The 19,759-nt window shown below is 39.3% G+C and overlaps 1 protein-coding gene across 1 annotated transcript; it reads right to left on the minus strand.

Moving 5' to 3' along the window:
- Positions 1–1,048: 1,048 nt before the first annotated feature.
- On the minus strand, positions 1,049–15,325 carry ap1m1 (adaptor related protein complex 1 subunit mu 1). The gene is made up of 12 exons (XM_069157819.1): positions 15,127–15,325; positions 14,151–14,307; positions 13,956–14,023; positions 13,700–13,830; positions 12,460–12,607; positions 12,130–12,256; positions 11,717–11,859; positions 9,006–9,077; positions 8,546–8,704; positions 8,140–8,265; positions 2,287–2,362; positions 1,049–1,889 (listed from the first exon to the last, which is right to left on the minus strand). The coding sequence occupies exons 1-12, from the start codon at positions 15,166–15,168 to the stop codon at positions 1,867–1,869; spliced, it is 1,272 nt and encodes a 423-aa protein (XP_069013920.1). The 5' UTR covers positions 15,169–15,325; the 3' UTR covers positions 1,049–1,866.
- Positions 15,326–19,759: the final 4,434 nt, after the last annotated feature.

The raw sequence follows: 19,759 nt of genomic DNA on the forward strand, positions 1-19,759 counted from the left end.
TTACTCACAGATTAAGTCTGAAAAATCAGCACAAAAACAGATAAAAAATGGCCAACTTCAGTATGGTGTTATGTGCAGGTCACTTTTCCTAGATTTAATTTACACGTTTTCTCAGTCGTCCTCAACCTTGCGAGGAAACAACTATTTTAAATCATGTATTTTTGTAAAATTAAACATTTGATATTATCTTCGTCTGAATCCAAAAAAAAAATGTCCGGAAGAAAAAAAAAAAGGTGCAGGTAAAGATAAGAGCATAACTTTAGAAACTTGCATATTTTAGTTAGAGGCGGGTGAACACTAAACTTAATTGTGATGACTATTTTGAACGAGAAAGCTCAAAAACATGGTGTTCCCTCTTTAAAAAGTGAATCACGGTTTGTTCCCAGACGAGGCACACCTGCTGTGTAGGTTGTTTTCCTACAAAAACAGGTGCCTCTAAAGGAAAAACAAAAAAAACAAAAAAAAAACCTGGAAGGTAAGTGACTGAATCAAATTCAACATGTGACAAGTTTTAGGAATAAATCTGGCATTTCAGATCATTGTGGCATGGACTCACAACCTTCAGCACCTGCTTACGGTGACTCACATGAATGAGGAGTATCACAGTCCCCTTATGAGCCAAACTTAAGGAATGACCTCATGCAGGACCACTGCAGTCTGGCTTGACATGAACAATAACCAGTCTGTGCTGGACCATCCTACATTTTTCTCTAGCACGTCTGCGAACGTTGACCACAGCTTGAGTCACATCCTTCCCAAGCTCGCCTGTGTGTTTACAGAGTGCTTGCACTCAGTTGCCTATGATATCACGGGGCCCGGGGTATATTAAAGAGTCGCACTGTTTGAGAAGACCTCCAGGATGGGGTGGAAAGAACCATCCATGGTTAGAATCAACCACAAGCCAGATACGTGAAACCGTCCACAGTTTCCCCAGCGTTCAGCAATCCTCATTGGTCTGCAGGACAGGTGCCTCAATACGACACCGTGACAGCTCACCGTGATGATCGCGGTGACATCACACACAAAATGACGCAAGCAGATGATGGAACAGTTTTCTCTAAATAGACATTTATTGATTTGCAATAGCGTGGTTACAGACAAAAAGAAAGAAAACAGGTGTTGGGGTGGAAAAGGGAGATTTGTAACTGGTATTCGGCTCAGCGTGCAACTTAAACTCGTCGCGTTTAATACTATGCTGCAAAGCTGAATGTCCTGGGAGTCAAAAAATAAAAAGCACAACAGCCAAGCAGGAGGGCATTGCTCTGGCATGTATCAATGGCATCGAAAAGAGGTGATAATACAAAAAGAGCAAACTTTTAATTTACAGTATTTTTAACTAATAACACTGAACTGATCTTCATTAACATGTAACAAATATATACAGATAATCAACAAACAGGAATTGTGGCAGAACAAAGCAGCTTCATACAAAAAGTAGACTGAGTCTGTCAACCGAGTGTGTTATTGACCTGTGTGCAGGTGATTACAGTAACTCGAAATGAGAATTGTAACGTACTCTTTTAAACCCTCTGCAATAGATTGTGTACAACTCTGCACTGTATCAGTTGATGTAAACATTACTCCTGCTCTCCTTCGCCTCCCTCACACAAGGAGCCACACAGCAGGAAAACATGATCTTGTTTTCGAACCTCGCCGAATTTAAGGCTCTAATATTTGCATTGATCATAAATGAATATAACTTCCAACAGATACAAAACTAAACGAACCCAAAAAAAAAAAAAAAAAAAAAAAAGAGATACTGACAGTCCTCCGGTCTCATGACTGCCACCTGCCATTGATAGCACATTAGCGGCTTGACTCCACCCCATCTGATCAGCACCTGCCTGCTGCCGGCTGAGGCGCCGCCTACTGGGTCCGGAGCTGGTAATCTAAGGAGGAAATGGACAAGACTTAATCAAATGGACAAAGAAAAAGAGCGAATCGAAGAGAAATCAAGTGGAGGCAGCTGATGCTTTCCACCCAGAATGAATGGAATACAAAGGAAATGAGATGAGGATGTTTGGCAATTAGTGGCAACATTAGCGAAAAGACCAACATGTGCAACCTCGGTAATCTCTGAGTGAAGATCAGGGAAGCTGAAAGTTCACTTTCTCACATTTCACAGGACATTGCCACATTGCCTCATGTTCTACAGTGTATCCCCTTTTCATAGAACTGCATCAGTGCACGGCCAGTTCCCACCACATTGCACCACATTGCCCAACTGTTGCCTAATACCTGCACATATGGGCACTCTGCACAAGTGCCCATGAACTCTTAACCCACCTCCATTTTGGGTGATGTAGCGCACCCATGGCAGCGCCTGGTATCCACTCTTCTCAATGATCTTCAGGTAACGCACCTGTCGGGGAAATCGAGAGAAAACAAAGCTTTCATGTACACGTTTGTAATAAACAGAAAAAAGAAAAAAAAAAAAAGAGGACATTTTGCTACACATCAATAAATCATCTCTGAAACTAGATTGGTTAACATTTTTATATTTGTATTAATGCAGCAAGGGAACTAAGCATCTCTTTAATCCATGAGATATTTGCTGACAAGTCCTTTTAAATGGTAAAAATACACCATTATAAACATTTTCATTCACAGTCTGAACTGCTTAACATGAATCTGTGATGTGCAATCTGTCACGGGTCTAAGAAAAATATAGATGCAATCATACCTACAGGAAATTTAGCACCAACAATTCACCGAACCAGCGTGTCTTTAAACTAAAGGACGAACCAGAGCACCCAGTGGAATCACATTCAGCAGAAAATGCAAAATGACATAGCGACAAAACGAAGTATGAAAACGATTTTCATTGAATTGTCTGCTTGATTTCTTGGTGTGCTGTTGGTGCAACGAGTGCTCCCAGAAAGCAAGGCCCAAAGGACATGAAAGGGATACTCACAGCTGCAAAAAATGAACTGAAGATAGGGGTTGAGTTCCAGCAAAATCTCATCAATCAAAAAATTAAATGCTCAATAGTTGGGAAAAAAAATAACATTTTGCTTTTGTTTGTGAAGAGTATAATTCTAATGTGGCAATTCTAATAGATGTACTTATTATTTCATTGATTGCTTGCTTGATTTATTGGATATTAACTGCAAAAACTGTACACTGTGTACACTGTTGCACTACTTTTGCTGCCATACTCAAATTCACTTTGTGAATATAGGTCTGATGATGCTCTATTGAAGATTGTTTTTAGTCGTTGCATCTTAACGGGCGTAGACCTTGGGTTGATTTTAAAAATAATGGAGCAGCCTTTAATCAATCGGTATCGACCGCAACGTAACGTATATTGTGCGCTGAAACTCACTCGAGCTGTAAACAACGAGAGCCTCACCCAATGTGAGCCAAGTGCAACGCCATGTTGGTAAATGACCACAGCAGACTTTGAAGATTTCGGCTTCAATTCCTCCATGTTTGCTCGTATCGTTCGTATCACATTATCTGGCTCTACTGCCGCCGCCATGGTTGGAACTATATTTTACACTTGACATCAACATCTTTGCACTTCGCCACCTTTCAGAGAGGCTGAGCAAACCTTCATGTGAACAGAGTTTCAATACTCTGTATTTAATAGTTGAATGGAAAAGTGACAAGTGCCTGAACCCAGCAGAACATGTTCGTGCAAATTTGTCATCTGTATTTTTTTGACTTAAGGTAGATTTTCAGTGGAATACACCTTTAAGTCTGTAGAGAGTTGCAAGTTGTAGTAAGTGTGGTGTTGTTGATGAGGAAGCAGTAGTATGAGTCATACTGAGAACAGGGAAGCAGCTACAGAAAACAGCTTTCAAGGGAAACACAAAGATAATTTGCAAAACTGTATGTTTTTTTAAGCCCTGGGAAGAAAAAAAAAAAAAACGCACATCAGCATAATCAAGATACAACTTTCACAAGCCATTAACTGACATTTCACCAACCGAGTGTTACCACAGAGCTGAATTTCGAGAAGAGACTCTAAAAATACTCTGCCAGCTTGAACATCCCTGAACACGATTGCATTGTTTTTCCTGTTTTTCAGGTGGGGGAAATAAAACTGCTTGAGAAACGTATGTCCCTTTAACATTTCGGTGTTTTTAGCATTTATAAATGTAGAAATATCACTTCATTTATCTGAATAATAACTTGTATCATGGGTCGACCACAATTACATTGACAACCTACCTCTCTATGGTATGTCATTTCATCTTGTGGTAACAATATGTATGTGTAACTGTGCCCTAATTACAGACATATCTTTCATGCTTCAGTGCGCGTGTGCAGTAAAAACTTTCTCACAAACTTTTCAGTAGAAAAAACCCCCAAAAAAACATACGTCCTGTCACAATTTGCCGGGATGAGAGAATGGCCGTTTCAAATCTGACATGACCTCTGTCTGGGAGATGTCGCCATACCCGGCCTCCGTCGTGCCAGTTCCCAGCTGAAAGCAGGACAAACAGTGCAGGAATTTTGTGGGTCGAGCGGTGGCAAGGCTCTGGTAAAGGCCTCGGCACCGGCCGCCTTGTTATTACCGTCCACTACACAGTGAGGTCAGAGTGAGAGAGCGCCGTGGTCACCGGAGACGTGACGACAAACACATAGATGCGGGATCACCGAGTCTGCCGGCGCAGCACTTCTCCTGGAACCTCGCAGCCAAACATGCAGTCGGCTTGACCGTGGGTACGCAGTCAGCAAAACGGCATCAAAAGCCGTCCTCCGCAAAATATCATTATGGCTTGTAAGATGAGATGGGGAAGGCAGGATGTTTGTTGTATCTCGTTCGGTAAGTACAGACTACATGTGTGGTCTGGATTTATCAGGCTCTCGGGAGACGCTCTGCCCCAAAAAACATCTACCAACTTCTTCCCTCTACATCACCTCAAGAAGGAAGAAAGTTCGAAAGTGTAACAGCAGCTCTGCTCTTGCTGCCACTCAGCCACAGTATGGGGTTTCACCATTTTCTAGTTAAGTTTATAAGGTTGGAGTTACGTGCATCATACATACTTCACATGTGCGCTCCACTACACTTAGTGGTAGAGTTAAGAGGAACTTTCTCATGCTTTGATATTTACATGTGTCTAATTAAACTCCACAGCCTCTTTTCACACGTAGAGAGTGGCGTTATAGGGTGCATTCGGGTCTGAGACCCAATCTGCTGTTGCCCTATAATAAAGGAAAGGTCACAGGGCTCGACACAAGCGTTTGATGGGAATATGGCTCTGAATAGGTTTCCTCTCAGATGGGTGGGTGCAGCATAATGTCAATACAAACACGTGGGACGTTTTTGGTCAATAAAGTGGAACGTTTTTTTGACAGTCGTACTGTGAGAGCCTTGAACAACCTGGGAACAGCTGCAATTCAAGCATTTCTTCTGATACATTATGTCTGTAAAGGCCTATTGCATGTAAACTCCAGGACAGAGCTATGAAAAACATTATAACAAGTCTCTTATCCTCTCAAACTCAACTACAACATCCTTTTTCCTTAAAATATTACAGATCAAAACTATAAATCGAGTTTAAAAATTAAAAAGTAAATGGTCTTTGGAAGTTTGTTAGATTACAAGTAATATCTTGTTGAAAAAAATTCATTTAGTGAATTAGTTCAAACTGACTGAGCCCTCTCCAGCAGTACGTTAGGCCCAAAACCTCCCTAGGGTGCACGGTGGCTTTCAGAATCAGACCTTTTCAGGTGGCATCCAGGAAGTTACCAAATAAATACCTTCTTGACATTTGGCCAGTTCAGAGGAGTTTCCAAGGTAGTAATGTTTTTAAGATGTTGTTTAGTTATATATAACCTACAGATGTATTTTTTTTAGAACTTCCTCCTTCCTTTTATTCAAAGTTTTTGCAAATAAATTTAAGCAAAATGAAGGTTGTAAACAGACCATATCACTTCATGACTGACACTTCTGCAGGGTGTGTCCAATTTGAAGTGAACAGGAAACGGAGTTTGCTTGTGTTTGAATAGAAGTCATCAAGGTTTACAGACAAACCACTAAAAAGAGGATCCATCACTAAAACTAAATGTACTGCTGCACCGAAACACAGATGAGCTCGTTCGAACTACAAAAATCACACAGACATGGCAGTACATGTGAAATACTGCAAATAACGTTTGTAATATGTCTATTTTGTGTCTTTTGAAATGTATGTCCATTCTTAAAAATGATGCCGGCTTTTTTATCCCCTCAACATGCAAAGCCGGTACGAACCCGCTTTTTTCGCTGCTCTCATTCGAGCATCTTGTTCATTTATAAATTGGCAAAGAAAAGTGGATTAATTCTGTCTGCTGCTAAATTACCTTGGAAAATGGCAAGCATTCTTATACTGCCAAAACCACCCCAATTACAAGTATCATGCAGCTCAATTAACTTGAGTTTGAGTCTGTTGTTTCCGAGTGGGCTGCATAATGGCCGTAGAACTTAATAACGTTTTATTGACTATCATCGGAAATGCGGAGAAAATGGAAAATATGACCTCTGAGCTCTTTCAATGAGAGTCATACAGAAAACAGTATTACAGCTTCAGATGTGACTGAGCGTGTCAGCAGGTGAGTGAAATCTCCCAACAGTTTTGAAGAATGAACCATAAGTCGATCCCACATATTATTGTCAAAAATACGCTGGTTGTTCTTCAAGTGAGTTGGAAAACAGGAGGTTTACGTACAACGCCAAAACGTCCACAGTCTTAAGAAGTCATTGATGCCCAGTAACCAAGCTTGGCCGACTCTAGAGATCTAATGCTGCACTTCTTTGACACACAAACTGGAATAATTAAATACCAGTAGTTCCAATATTGTTTCATTATCCATATTGAATGTTTGATTGTTGGAATCATTGATTATTTACAGGTATTCATAACACATGCATGGAGCTGCTTCTTACGCACACTTAAGAACTGACTTTTTGCAATGACAATATTGAAATTCTGAGGGAGTTGTTGAGAGGTGGTCGTTGCCTACACACGTGCCCAATGACAATTTAAAATGCTTTCAAAATAAAATAAGTCCAAAATGTATTTTAAAAAAATCCACAGAAATTGTACAAAATATTGTTTTAATATTTTCCCCCTTATTTTAATTAATAATCTACGCATTAAGATATGTAATCCTTTACTTTAAACTATTTACTTAAAGAAACAGTCTTCTTGTTGATTAAGTGGTGGCACTGATAGTTTTAAAATAAATGAACCAGTATTTTACAATGTCAGCTTCAAATGTCACCTGACCTCTAATTATTTAAATATTTGAAAGAATATTTGATGAGCTCTCGCTTTAGATAAAAAGTACAACAGTAAATGACCTCTGATGATTGTGAGACTGAAGTGTATTTCTGTAAATGTACCTGTTGAAAATAGATTTTCCTTTGATGCAACAATAGGATGTTTTCAAACTGAGTTTGCACAACTGCCATTGTTTCCTCACATCAAGACATGGGGAAAAACTTAATTTTGTGTTGTGGTGCTACACATATAATCACAGGACAACTGTGATTATACAGTAAGTGCAGCACATCTGTGCAAGTCTGTGGTCAGTAAGAGATTTCATTTAAACATGAGGGAAACATGCAGCATAAACATTCGCTTCTCTCTCAGTTTCACATGAATCACAATCAAAATCCAATAAATATACTTACCTGTTACTAACAATGACATTTTATATGACTGTGATTAACAGAACGGCAGAGGGCCAAGTTCAGGTTGATGAGCAGTTTCTCTATGGTTGGTTTAACAGTTGAAATTTTCTTTACCACAAATGGAGTCTGCTAGTTTAACAGTGCTCCCTTACTGCCCCCTCTGGCCAAAAAACGGCCCAGAGATGTGAATTGTTTAAATTCCTGCTCTGGAGAGACAGGGCAGATGTGCGACATTGCTACATACCAAAGGCCCTAACGCTAGAATAGTAATCAAACAGCAGGTGCAAATAAGCAGTATTTGCTTGAATCGACTCCCAGATGGTTTATTGTAAAGGAATGATAAATACATCTCGATTTACTGACCAGATTTAGTAAATTTTCTTGCAATAAACACCTTACTGTTTAGATTGAACACATTCTTTGTGGATTTGCTGTTTGGTACAAGCTGTCTGTGTGTGTGTGTGTGTGTGTGTGTGTGTGTGTGTGTGTGTGTGTGTGTGTGTGTAACATACCTGGATGCCTGAAGTGGTGAAGTACGGGATCTCAAACTTGACGCTGATTGGCGGTTTCCCCTCCTTGTCCTCAGCCTCGACACTCGGCAGACCAAAGTGGGCTCGCATCAAATACTCCTTTCCACCCTGTGACAAGTTGCAACACAAGCTCTTTAATATAACCCCAAAACTAACTTTAAAAAAAAGTGCGTTAAAGGAGACACTGGAAGGCCCCCGGCTGTTCCCCATTGTTTCAAATAGGAATATTTACAATGCCATTAAGTTTTTATTAACAGTAATCAAAGGACTAAAGTGGAACCTATGTTTTTGCATGAGAAGAGTTACGTAACCAACATAAGCAAACCACAGCCCAAACGTCAGATTGTAACCATCTGTATGAAACTCATGAGTCATTATTTGTGCTCACAGGGAAAGACTTGATTGACCAGACGATCTCACTGTTCTCAGGCACCCACTTCACACTGCCCACTGTGGTCTTGAATTTGGGTGAGTCAGCGTCCGTTGGCACAGGAATGTGAATCTCCACGTTGTTGGCTGTGGAACGCCTCTTGAACTGACTCTTCGCCTAAAAATCCAAACAAGCAGGTTAAGTTTGATGTCATGTAACTGTCAATCGCGCTAATTAACCGTGACTTAATTTCCGTTTTTTGTAAACAAAGTATGACACTGTTAGGGTTCTCACGCATGACAACAAGATAAACAATATCAAACAGTGTCATAATCATTACAGTGCACGATGCTATGAGTGTGAACATACCGTACATCAGTCTGAACTGCATCCAACAACCCAGTCATGTGCAACTCCACCACGGCACTCGGGTGCAAATAGGATGGCAGCTAACGTACCAAGTTAAAAAGGGACATACCTTGATCATGTACTCGATCCGACTGTGAGAGTGCTTCTCAATGACGGACTCAATCCAGATCAAGGGCTTCACCTGAGACATGAACGACACACAGTTCACCTGTAAGCACTTTGATTTACAGTTCATGTTTCTCACTTGTGACGAGCAGTTTGAATAACACATGACGCAATCACCACCTAGTGGGCAGCAGGTATTACTACAACGAAAAAACCCGAAAAAAAACAAAACAAAAACATTTTAAGAAGAATAAGACATAAACTTGCTTTGTTTAAACACAGGCTATCATAAACAAGAAGAAAGTCCTGTGCTCATGTTTGAATTGTTTGAACTCTGTGTTGTGCAGGAAATCTAGGGGGAAAACACAGATTGCACAAAACCTGGGAGGTTTACAAACTGTGTATTTTGTAACATGTTTCTTAGTGTATCCAGTGTATGTAGCCCGTCCACAACTAAATTATTAAGATATCCATATGAGGATCCAATACGAATATAATCAGCCAATAAAACGAAACTAAATCTTGATCCGTTAAATCTGCCAGTTATAATGTTGACAAAGATACTTTACATGGAAAGAAGGACGTTTTACAGCTAAAGATTAAGTTTGTTAGTTCTCCAAGCAAAACAAAAAAAGAAAAGAAAAAAAGATGAGTTGAAGGTGATGTGTTTTCTACATTATCTCAAAGTAGCGCTGGCGAGATGGACACCATCAAATATCACAATATTTTTGACCAAACACCTCAATGTTGATACTGTGACAAATTGTAGAGATAACTTCACAATATTTGTGCTCTTTTAAAATATTTCTACAATGAGATTTATGATAAGTAATCATCAGTAATGTGGATATAATGCTAGAAGAGTTTGGTAAGATCAGAAAATGTCATCTCTGTACTGTAAAGCAGCTATTTTCACCAGGAAAAGACCTAATCCATATGGTTTACTGGCTGACATGAAGACACATACAATATGCAATAAGCTTATACAGGTCAATATATTGACCTGGATTATTTATTGGTCAAATTTAAGGTATACAGAGAGAGATAGAGAGCGCTCAGGTCGGGAACTAAAACTTTTGAAGCAGATACAGATTCAAAAACCCGTCAGTGAGTTTGTCAGCTGGTGTGCAGATCAACCCGGTGACTATCAATGTCTAAAATGCCTCAGCTGCTATGTTGGTACGGTATTTAAGAAATTACCGGCCAAGAAGATTTTATATTAATCAAAAAAAAGCTTCTTTTAAAACCATTAAATTAAGAAATATGTAACTATGTTTTGTGACCACTGTACGACTTCCTTTTCAGCACTCTTAATGGCAAACCTATTTATTTACTTTTATTAACTGTGACAGTTAGTGTCCAACCAGTTTCACTTCATTTAAACAAAGGCTTGTTTGGCTGAGATCCCATTTCTTTTTTTTCTTTTTTTCCCAGGCAAGGAGTTTTGCGCATAAATATTTACTATACGTGCTGACTATGCTTTTCAAAAAGTAGCTGTAAACATCTTTGCACAACATAAGCCTTTGAAAAGGATAGTCTCTGGGATTTACAGTTACGCTCCAGGTGTTTATTTGAGGAGCTGCTATGAATTAAAAAAGAAGAAACATAGAACAACATATGGCTGCAAGTCATAATCACAGACGCAGAACTGAAGTGAATGGTCACGATTCACCTGCTTTCACCACAATTATTTAAAATGCTGCTGAAATGATGGAGTAATTAAAAATGCAGACTTTTCATCAGATGAGTAGTTTTGGAAACGACTGACACATTCTGCAGAACTAAACTTAAAGATTATTCAAGTAGTTTTCTGTTTTGCCCAATGATGCAACAGTATTGCTGTTAACTGTTGCTCTCAATGAAGAGTCCAGTTCTTTACAGTCAGCATTTTTGGAAATTTTTTTTATGAAGTTCTACTTATCGAGAGAGTATATGCTCCTCTCTCGATTACTGGCTCCACTAACAGTTTATCGTCTTGGATCTCTATGCTATTCTTTTCTTTTCTTTCTCTGCTCTCCCCATATAAACTGGTCAAGTTAGATGGCCGCCCATCTGGTTCTGTCTGAGGTTTCTTCCTGTTAAGAGTTTTTTTTTTTCCCTCCAAGCTGTTGCTCATGTGGAAATAATTGAATTGTTGGATTCCCCTCTATAAATGTTATAAAGTTCTGTTGTAAAGACTTTGCTGTGATAAGGGCCTTGAAATAACTCGTGTTGTGATTTGGCGCTATGCAAATAAAATTGAATGAAATCAAATTATTTTTCAAAGCAGCTCTGTAACTACCAGGTCATTATTCAGTTATGTGGATCCTTCATAAGCTGTAAAACAGTGACTCCTTCAAAAGAAATAAAGACACCCACTGAGGCAGATAAGTTACAATTATTTAATTCTTATAAGTGGCTTGGAAACTCTGTTCTAACTGGAGGTCAGTCTCCTGTTGTGAATTCTGGGAAGAACCTTGTTCAAATCAAATTAATGACTCATTTCACGGTGCTTGTTCCACTCGGGAAACATACCACAATTTTCATTTTAACTGGATTAGCAAGTCTGTCTGTATTTCCTTAGTTTTCACCAGATTCTTCAGCTGTCACAGTGTCTTCTATGCACAATGTCTCTAAAGTCAAAAAGGCAAAAACCTTTCTGCTTGTCAGGTGTGCGAGACCATGTCAGACCCTTCCTCAGGTTCTACTCGGGTGGTTCAGAAACATATGACTCACGTGAGTGTTGAGGCGGTAGGACATGAGCTCGAACTCTCCGTCGGGAGGGATGAAGGAGATGGTGCGGTCGTTCTCAAAGCGAGACAGACGGACACACTGGTGAAACTTGACATCTTCCAGCTCTACTGATTTACTCTTCCCTCCTGCATAAAAGAACAGAGACTCTTGAGACGGATGGCCGACATGGGCATAAATCAGACCTTGTATAAAAAGTCCTCGCAAAGAACTTGATGATTTTCCCAAACAGCCTGGAGCCTTGAATGGATGACATTTATCAAAATTATGGCCGCTGAGACAATGTCTGGTTTGTTAAATTTGAAAAAGTAACTAATCAATTCAAACTTTCATGAGGCAGCTATTCACTGAATTCAAAAATCATTCATTGGTACATCTGCAGCAAAGAGAGAACTCACGTCCGGTGTTTTCAAACAGAACCTTGTCGTTGAGACCGAGCCGCAACTCAGGCATCCCAGACAGGAAGACACGCATCTTAATGGAGCCAACAATCTCACTGCGGAGAACATTTCCATTGGCACTGACCTGAGAGACGGGGGGATTAAATGTTTTAGTGGGTCAGAGAAACTCATCAAAGAAAGCGATAGCCTCTTCACAGAACAGAAAAAAGCAAGATCAACAAGCTGGACACTCAAGTGTGTTGTGACGCACACAGGGAGGAAGTTTACAATCACTGTGACTGCCATTCCTTAAGCAACACAGGCCTTCAAAAAACAAGGAGTTCCTACCAGGAGGTTGACTGACTCAATGACGTCCAGGAAGACCTCGTTCTTCCTGTACTTAATGCCCTCTGACCTCCAGGAGACAGCGTTGGTGACTGTGGCTGGGGGTCGCGGGGCGCCAGTGTCCAGCTTGTGGCCCTCCTGGGTTATGTATCTGAGAGAGAAAAATATAAACACGGCGGCAAAACTGAGAAAAAGGGGAAATTAACTGTCTGCGGTGGCGAGTTCCGGGAAAGCATCAAAGGAGAACAGAGAATCTCCTGGTAACAAAGGAGGATTATCTGATTTATTTCTGAACTCTGTCTGAGAGCACGAAGGGGGGGGGGGATCCAGAGTTACACATCTGCCTCAACCACAGTCCTGTAAGATTAAACGATCATTTACAGTTTATTACGGTGAAGACAGTAAGCTCCTTTTGACTTGCTGACATACAGGAATGACAGGGTAATACCAGAGACACCAGTCAAAATAAACCCGTGTGCTGCTGTGGTCGGCGATAACGAAAGGAAAAGTAGTCAAGATAATTAACGACACCAAAAGTTCATTATCGGGTAAAAATGTGGAACGCATGTTTGATTTAAGCATCTCATCTGTCATTCGGTTCACTTTGACATGTCTGTTCAATACCCCAAACAATTACTGCTAACATTTACATTATTCATTTCTTCTTCCTGATGATGTGACAGCATTTCAGTGCTTTAACTATAACATTAAGAATGATAGACAATGTGACACTCTTGAAGGGAGACATTTTTCCAAATAAATGACAAACATTTGATTTTGTATATTTCCTTTTTTTCTGCTGACCTAAAAACTGTGACCCCAAACCCCCGGGTTCATTCCAAACTGAATTCAGTGTAACATTACACTCTGTGATTGTTAAAAGAATATGTTCTTATCCTTTGATTTCCCACTAATCAAAAGGTTGGTGCTTCAATCCTCAGGTCCTGACAGACACTGAACACCAAGTTGTTCCTGATGACAAGCGAACACCTTGCAACTCTGCCACCATTGGTGTGTGAATGTGAGGCAAATTGTAAAAGTACTTTGAGACCGCTAAAGTGAAAAGGTGCAATATAGGTGCAGACCACTTGCAATTTGTCTTTTTTTGTTTCATTTTATAGACTTATTATGAATCAAAAAATAGTCAAAGGAATAATCAACAGTGACATTGTTCATTAGTTGCACTACGAATAAATGTAAATCAAGTTAACTGCAGTGAGACTGCAGCTAAGAAGATACTCACTCTTGCAGAATCTTGCTGTCAGTGGTCTGAGGATAGCCGAAGTCCATCAGCTCATCCATCAGCTCGTATATGATGACAAAGTTATCTCTGATGCTCTCTTCCTCCAATTCTTTGAAATACTCTGAAAAAACCTGAGGAACACAACTGTAGCCTCATGAATCTGTTCATCTCCACTGTCAATATACCGAATATGGCTCTGATAGTGTTTTGAAGTAAAACTGCTACAAATGAAAACAGATAAAGCCTTCGGTCCTACCTGAACAATTTTGTACAAGAAGGAGAAAACCAGTGAGACGCTGGCATTTTTCTTGGATGTCGCAACCACTGATGTGATTGTGTGTTAAGAATTTAAGCTGCAAGAGCGGGAAATTCATTCAACGCAAAACGATACAGCGCCAAGTGTTGACAAGATGTCTGAGTACAAACAGCGTGAAGTGAAAAACATGGATACAGTAGAGGTTATTGTGTTTGATCCACATGAAACGGACCCCTCCATGGGCGAGGATCGGAGAGAGCGTCCCCTCCTCCTCTTTGTCCATCAGGAGGGTCATGAAGTGCTCGATCTCTGACATGTCCACATCTCCTCGATAATTTCGGCACACCAGGACCTGAGAGGAACAGACGGGCATGCTGCAGTGTGGCTTGTACTATCAAACAGCTGTAGCTGCAATACTAACGAAAACCTGGGGACTATCACGGATGTATGGTAATGGAAACACTATTAAAATGACTCAAAGTTACCAACAGAACCAAACCTGGTGTATTTCAATGTTTTCATCTGAACAAATGTGAACAAATAAAACACATTGAAACTAAAACACATTTAACCCTGCACTTTTACAACAAAACCTTAAACATTTTATGACTAGGAAAGCGTCAACTTGCAATATATATATATATATATATATATATATATATATATATATATATATATATATGACGCACCTGCTACTTAAATGTTTACTTGACTAAGATACGGATGTGGGCAGAGGAGGAAACAAAAATGTTGTACTTGCATTTCATTAATGTCTATAGGTAACTTTGCTTATAGTCCAAAATAGGCTTTATGCATATAATACCGGGCGTTTAATCTGTCTATAAACAAGAAGACTTGTGACTGCACATTTTGTGTGCAGCTTTGGAAACCTAACAGCTGGTCACCTGATTGTTAGCCAGCTAGTTTTAAGGTGATTATTCTCATCGGCATCACCGAAAGTTGACAGCTGTTGTCCGTCATGTGATTTCGATCTCCTTGTTCGGGCGTACAGTGCTTATTTTTTTTGGCTACGAGGCAAAGCCTTCAAACGGATACGATCTCGGATACTCGCTGCAGATTGAGCCACATCATAATCTGTCAACGAGGAATGTGTCAGCTACGCTGCTCGCTGGGCTAACGTTAGCTTAGCAACGTCGCCCTGTTATCTTACCTTTCCTTTCAAATCCAACACGTACACAGCGCTCGCAGACATCTTGAACTAATCAGGACGAGCTTAGTTCAGCTCGTTATCGGCAACGGGTTGATAATCTTTGATGATCACAAGTTCAGGGCTAAAATCAAAGCACAGACTTTCATTCATAATACTGAAAAGAAGAGAAACGACCCTTCCCTTTTGGTGACACCGTCCGCGCGCCTAACGGGCGCCCCCTGTGGCTTCGGAGGAAGTACTGCACGTGACCGGCAGATGTATTTGGATGAATATTTATTTCTCTGGAAATACTGGTGGCAAGTTGGTGACATTTTTCGCGTTTAAGTGTCAGGTCGGTAAGACCAGAACTTGATAAAAAAAAAAAAAAAAAAACAATTAATAACTACATAGCTACACTGATCAGCCATAACATTAAAACCACTGAAAGATGAAGCATTTAGTATAATACAACAGTCCTACAATAAATACTGCGTTCGCAAGGATTATAATGTTTGGTTGTTATTCAGTCTGATTGAGAGAGGTGTTGGTTTATCTAAATGCTCCCTCCCATTTAAATTAATACGTTGACAAAATACGAGGAAAACCTGTCAGTGTAGTTTCCAAAATGACCATAACCAACACATTTCGCAGTCAGAACAAAAGACAAACGAACATTATCATGTTAAGAGAGGATTTATTGCTGGGCTGTCGTATTATACTTAATGCTTCACCTCTCAGTGGTTTAAGTGGTTAGGTTAGGGTCAGGTAGTTACTTTATTAATCCCCGAGGGGAAATGTTTTCGCTACAGCAGCATACAGGAAGCAATAGATAATAATAGAATAATAGAAAGCAATAAAATAGCAGTAAAATGGCAGTAAAATTGGTTATGGCTCATTGGTGTATATAAGTATAGTGCATTTTTTTGTCATAGTTTTTCTGCTTACATTGTCTGTAAAGACTCTGAAGCACTGCACATGGCAGCCTCACAGAGCTTTCAACAGGGCTTTCTGGCCGAGTGCATGCCAATGACTGAACACATCACCTGTTGTTATTATTGTCATGCCAATATTCATTTAATTTCTGCTGGCATGGAATGACATTGTTGATAGACTAATCGAAATATCTATACTCAGTTTCACATAGCGGAAAAAAAAAACTACAAAATTGTTGAGTATGGTTAAAATTAATGGTAATTCTAAACTAGGCATAAATTGACAAGGATAAGTTTAGAAATATTGATTTTACAGTCAATGCACACACTTAAAAGTGTAAATAATCTGTCTCCTCTCATGGTTTTTGAGATTTATTTTTGTCTTGTAGCTTCCCCTACTGGAGACAAGGATGCTCTGCACTAGACATTTGTTTTTTTAAGTATCACTGCTCTTACCAAACGATGATCACCACAAGATAGCACCATTTTCAACTGTTTGGATTTTTCGAGCTCAAACTAAAATAGTGGGTCCTAATGAAATCATGCAATAAATAAACATGTCTGTTTATACAGACATTCAATCATAAAATATACATAAGTTGTAAAATGACATCATCATTATCTTTCATCGATGAGAGTTTCTTGTGATCTCCTAACATTTTCATCTAAACTTTGTAATTTCAGGCACTGATGTTAAGTGATAACACTGGACTTGCAGTTGGTGATCCAGTTCATCCCAAAGGTTTGATGGTGTTGAGATCAGGGCTGTGGGTGCAGGCCAATGGAGCTCTTCTACACCAAACTGTGAAAAACATTTGTTTATGAACCCGACCTTGTACACAGGTATATTGTCATGTTGATAAAGTAACAAGCCTTCCCCAAACTGTTTAAAATATTAATGAAAAATGACTGTATGGTTTTGTGTTAAAAAGTTCCCCTCAATTGTTACCAAAAACAGTCCTAAGCTAAAAGTGCTCAAACCACAATTTTCGTTTTGGTCATAGGCTCTCTTTGATAGCCTTTCTCATCTGCCTTGGGTGGTGAATTTAACAAAAAAACAGCAATTTTCATATGTATTCCCACTGTGTTGGTCGACAGTTGGTTCACTGAAATTGAATTTTTCATTAAACTGATTTAAAATGTTGACGTGACCCAGCCTTAACTCCAGTCAATCGAGACTGAAACCTAAAGCAGTGGCTCATCATGCTGACTATAACCGCTGATGTGAAAAGCTTAAATAGCAGCCAGGCAACAAATACCGACTTCATCATTGGCAAAAAGACTCCTGGAACATAAGTAGAAGAGTAGTGCTGCTTCATGTATCTAAAAATATAATTATTATTAATATGTCAGTGTATTATAATACACAAAGCTACTGGGGTAATTATTGGCTTAGCATTAAGATAACTTTAAAGGCCCAAGCAGCTGGTACCTTTCACCTCTGTGTATTGCTACAAACACATGGGACAAAATCTGCATTTCCATTGAATAAAATTACATGTAGATATATAACTGAAGTAAGGGCAATAAAAAAAAATAAAAAAAATAGTTTTATGAGGGAAAAATGACCACGATATCAGTTTATGTGTTCTTAAAGTGCACCAACTCCTTTAGGCATTAAAAGCCTTTCAGCACTGGGTTTGCACAAGACAACTATACCCTCTCAAAGTGGCAGATCTCTGATCCCTTGGCTGGTATAATGGAGTCTAGAGATTGTCAGAAGTCATAGATCCTACCGGACTGAGTTACAGAACCAAATATAACAGATCGCTCCTTTCCCTTGACCACTTCCACACTCTACACACAGTGTTTGTGTCTTTGTGCAGTTCATAGACATGTTTACAGAAGTCTCAGAGCTGAACAGGTTGGACATGTTTACACTTTAGTTGACGAATAGTCTTGTCTCAGTGCAGTATGAGTCAGAGCATCACACAGGTGTTGTATTTGATTTGTCAGACATGAAGCTATTACCACAGCATACCCTTAGATTATTAGATTATCATTATTGTCTCGTGAGATGGAGCATTTGTGCGACTAAAATCCATGTTATTGCTCTAGTTTGAAAACATTTCAGAGCCAACTCAGAGTACGCATTTATGCTTCCCTGACATTAAGCACTTAGAACTACTAAAACTGTACCACTTTGTATTCTTCATGGTAGCGCTCATGTAAACTCTAATCTGTTCCACCATGCCCATAGCTTTGTGATTTATACTTAGCAGGACTTTGACTCTACTCCCAAGACGATACTGTGGCTTTTGGGGGAGTTTTTACCATACAAGGAGAAGAGGAGTTTAGCCTGGTTTCCTGTGGGAGGGTTCTGATTTCTCTCACTCGTCTTCTGATTCACTGTCTCTATTTCTCTCTCCCTCACCTCCTCCTTCACTCTCCCTCTGCTCTCCTCTCCTGGTTCTGCTCCAATCCCCATTTCTCATAAAACCTGAACAAGTCAAAGAGATTCACCGAGTGAAAAAACGCTTTCAAAAATCAATATTTGCGACAGTACATGCAATTTGTAAGCATACCAGTGTGTACAGCCAGCATCCTGACAGACCAAATAAGGTCACCTCTCCTATCACTGAGTGTCATGATGTAGGCTTGTGTTGACCCTGTGAATTTAAAGCTATCAAACTGCCACTACTTTCATAAACTTCTGCCAAAAAAGGCTACAGTGTCCTTCTCCTGTTGGATAGAACTCTCATATTTCACCTACAGTAATGTCGGTCTCTTACTTTTAAAGGGAAGAAGAAATTTGTAGATCAATTTATTCCTTGATATTAAACTCCTTCTGAACTTCTGAAAAGTCTGAACGCCAGGAGTTGTCTATATTTATGTGACTGTGTATCATGAACTTCTTTACTTTTGTTGATGTGATTTGAGGTCAAACTGTCCCGAACCTCACAACAAAGGATCTCAGCCAATTTGTCTTTCCTGAACTAACAATAAACTCAGAATAATTGCCATATTTTTGGCTTTGTGACAATGTACTACCAGATAATCAAAATATTTTTTAATGGTTCATTAAGAACTCAGAAATGAACACTTACTCCTTTCGTTTAGCAGTAACTATACAAAATCTCTTTTAAAATCTCCAGATTTTGTGGTACATGTTTTTTACTGGAAAACAACAACATGCTCCTCAAACTCAAGAAGAAAACACAGATTTATAGGTTTGGTCTTAGTTTGCTCTTCAGTGTCCTGTGCCAAAGCATGGCCAGGATAGTATCCTAATAATAATAATAATAATAATTAAAATCAATCAAGTGGATAAATACTGCCAGTGGCAATGCAACATGAAAAAAAGGAAATGGATTTATCCAAGTTCATCTTCAGATGAATGGTGTTCTTTGAGGTTCCTTGTAATCTTTATTTTTAGCTGGGGCAGCTGGCACTGAAGAGCTAAAAACAAGCAGATGTCATCAGCACACACAAAGAAATATGCACCTCCCCCTCACTAAACCAATTTCAAATGTACTACTCTTTGCATCAAGATTAATCCTATAAAGATGAATCTTATAAAAAAAACAACATATATTTAAGTATTTATTCTGGTTTCATTTTTAAAGTTTGCTTTTCCCGTCATTTGATTTCTGATCTAACTTTCTGATCTAATAATCTGCAAACAAAGACCATAAAATACAGGATCCATTTTCCAAATATATAATAGATGCATCAAACCATATTCCTAGAAATCGCCCCAGCAAGTTGTAGCACTACTTTTC

The sequence above is a fragment of the Embiotoca jacksoni genome, unplaced genomic scaffold (genome assembly GCF_022577435.1).
Source record: "Embiotoca jacksoni isolate LCO1_2020_lvr unplaced genomic scaffold, fEmbJac1.0.p SCAF_22, whole genome shotgun sequence".
Lineage (NCBI taxonomy): Eukaryota > Metazoa > Chordata > Actinopteri > Embiotocidae > Embiotoca > Embiotoca jacksoni.

Coding starts and splice junctions, on each gene's coding strand:
- ap1m1 (XM_069157819.1), bottom strand. CDS start 15,168: ATGTCTGCGAGCGCTGTGTACGTGTTGGATTTGAAAGGAAAG. Junction 14,308..15,126: donor TGTTGGATTTGAAAGGAAAG/GTAAGATAACAG, acceptor TGTTCCTCTCAG/GTCCTGGTGTGCCGAAATTA. Junction 1,890..2,286: donor CTACATCACCCAAAATGGAG/GTGGGTTAAGAG, acceptor TTTCCTCCTTAG/ATTACCAGCTCCGGACCCAG.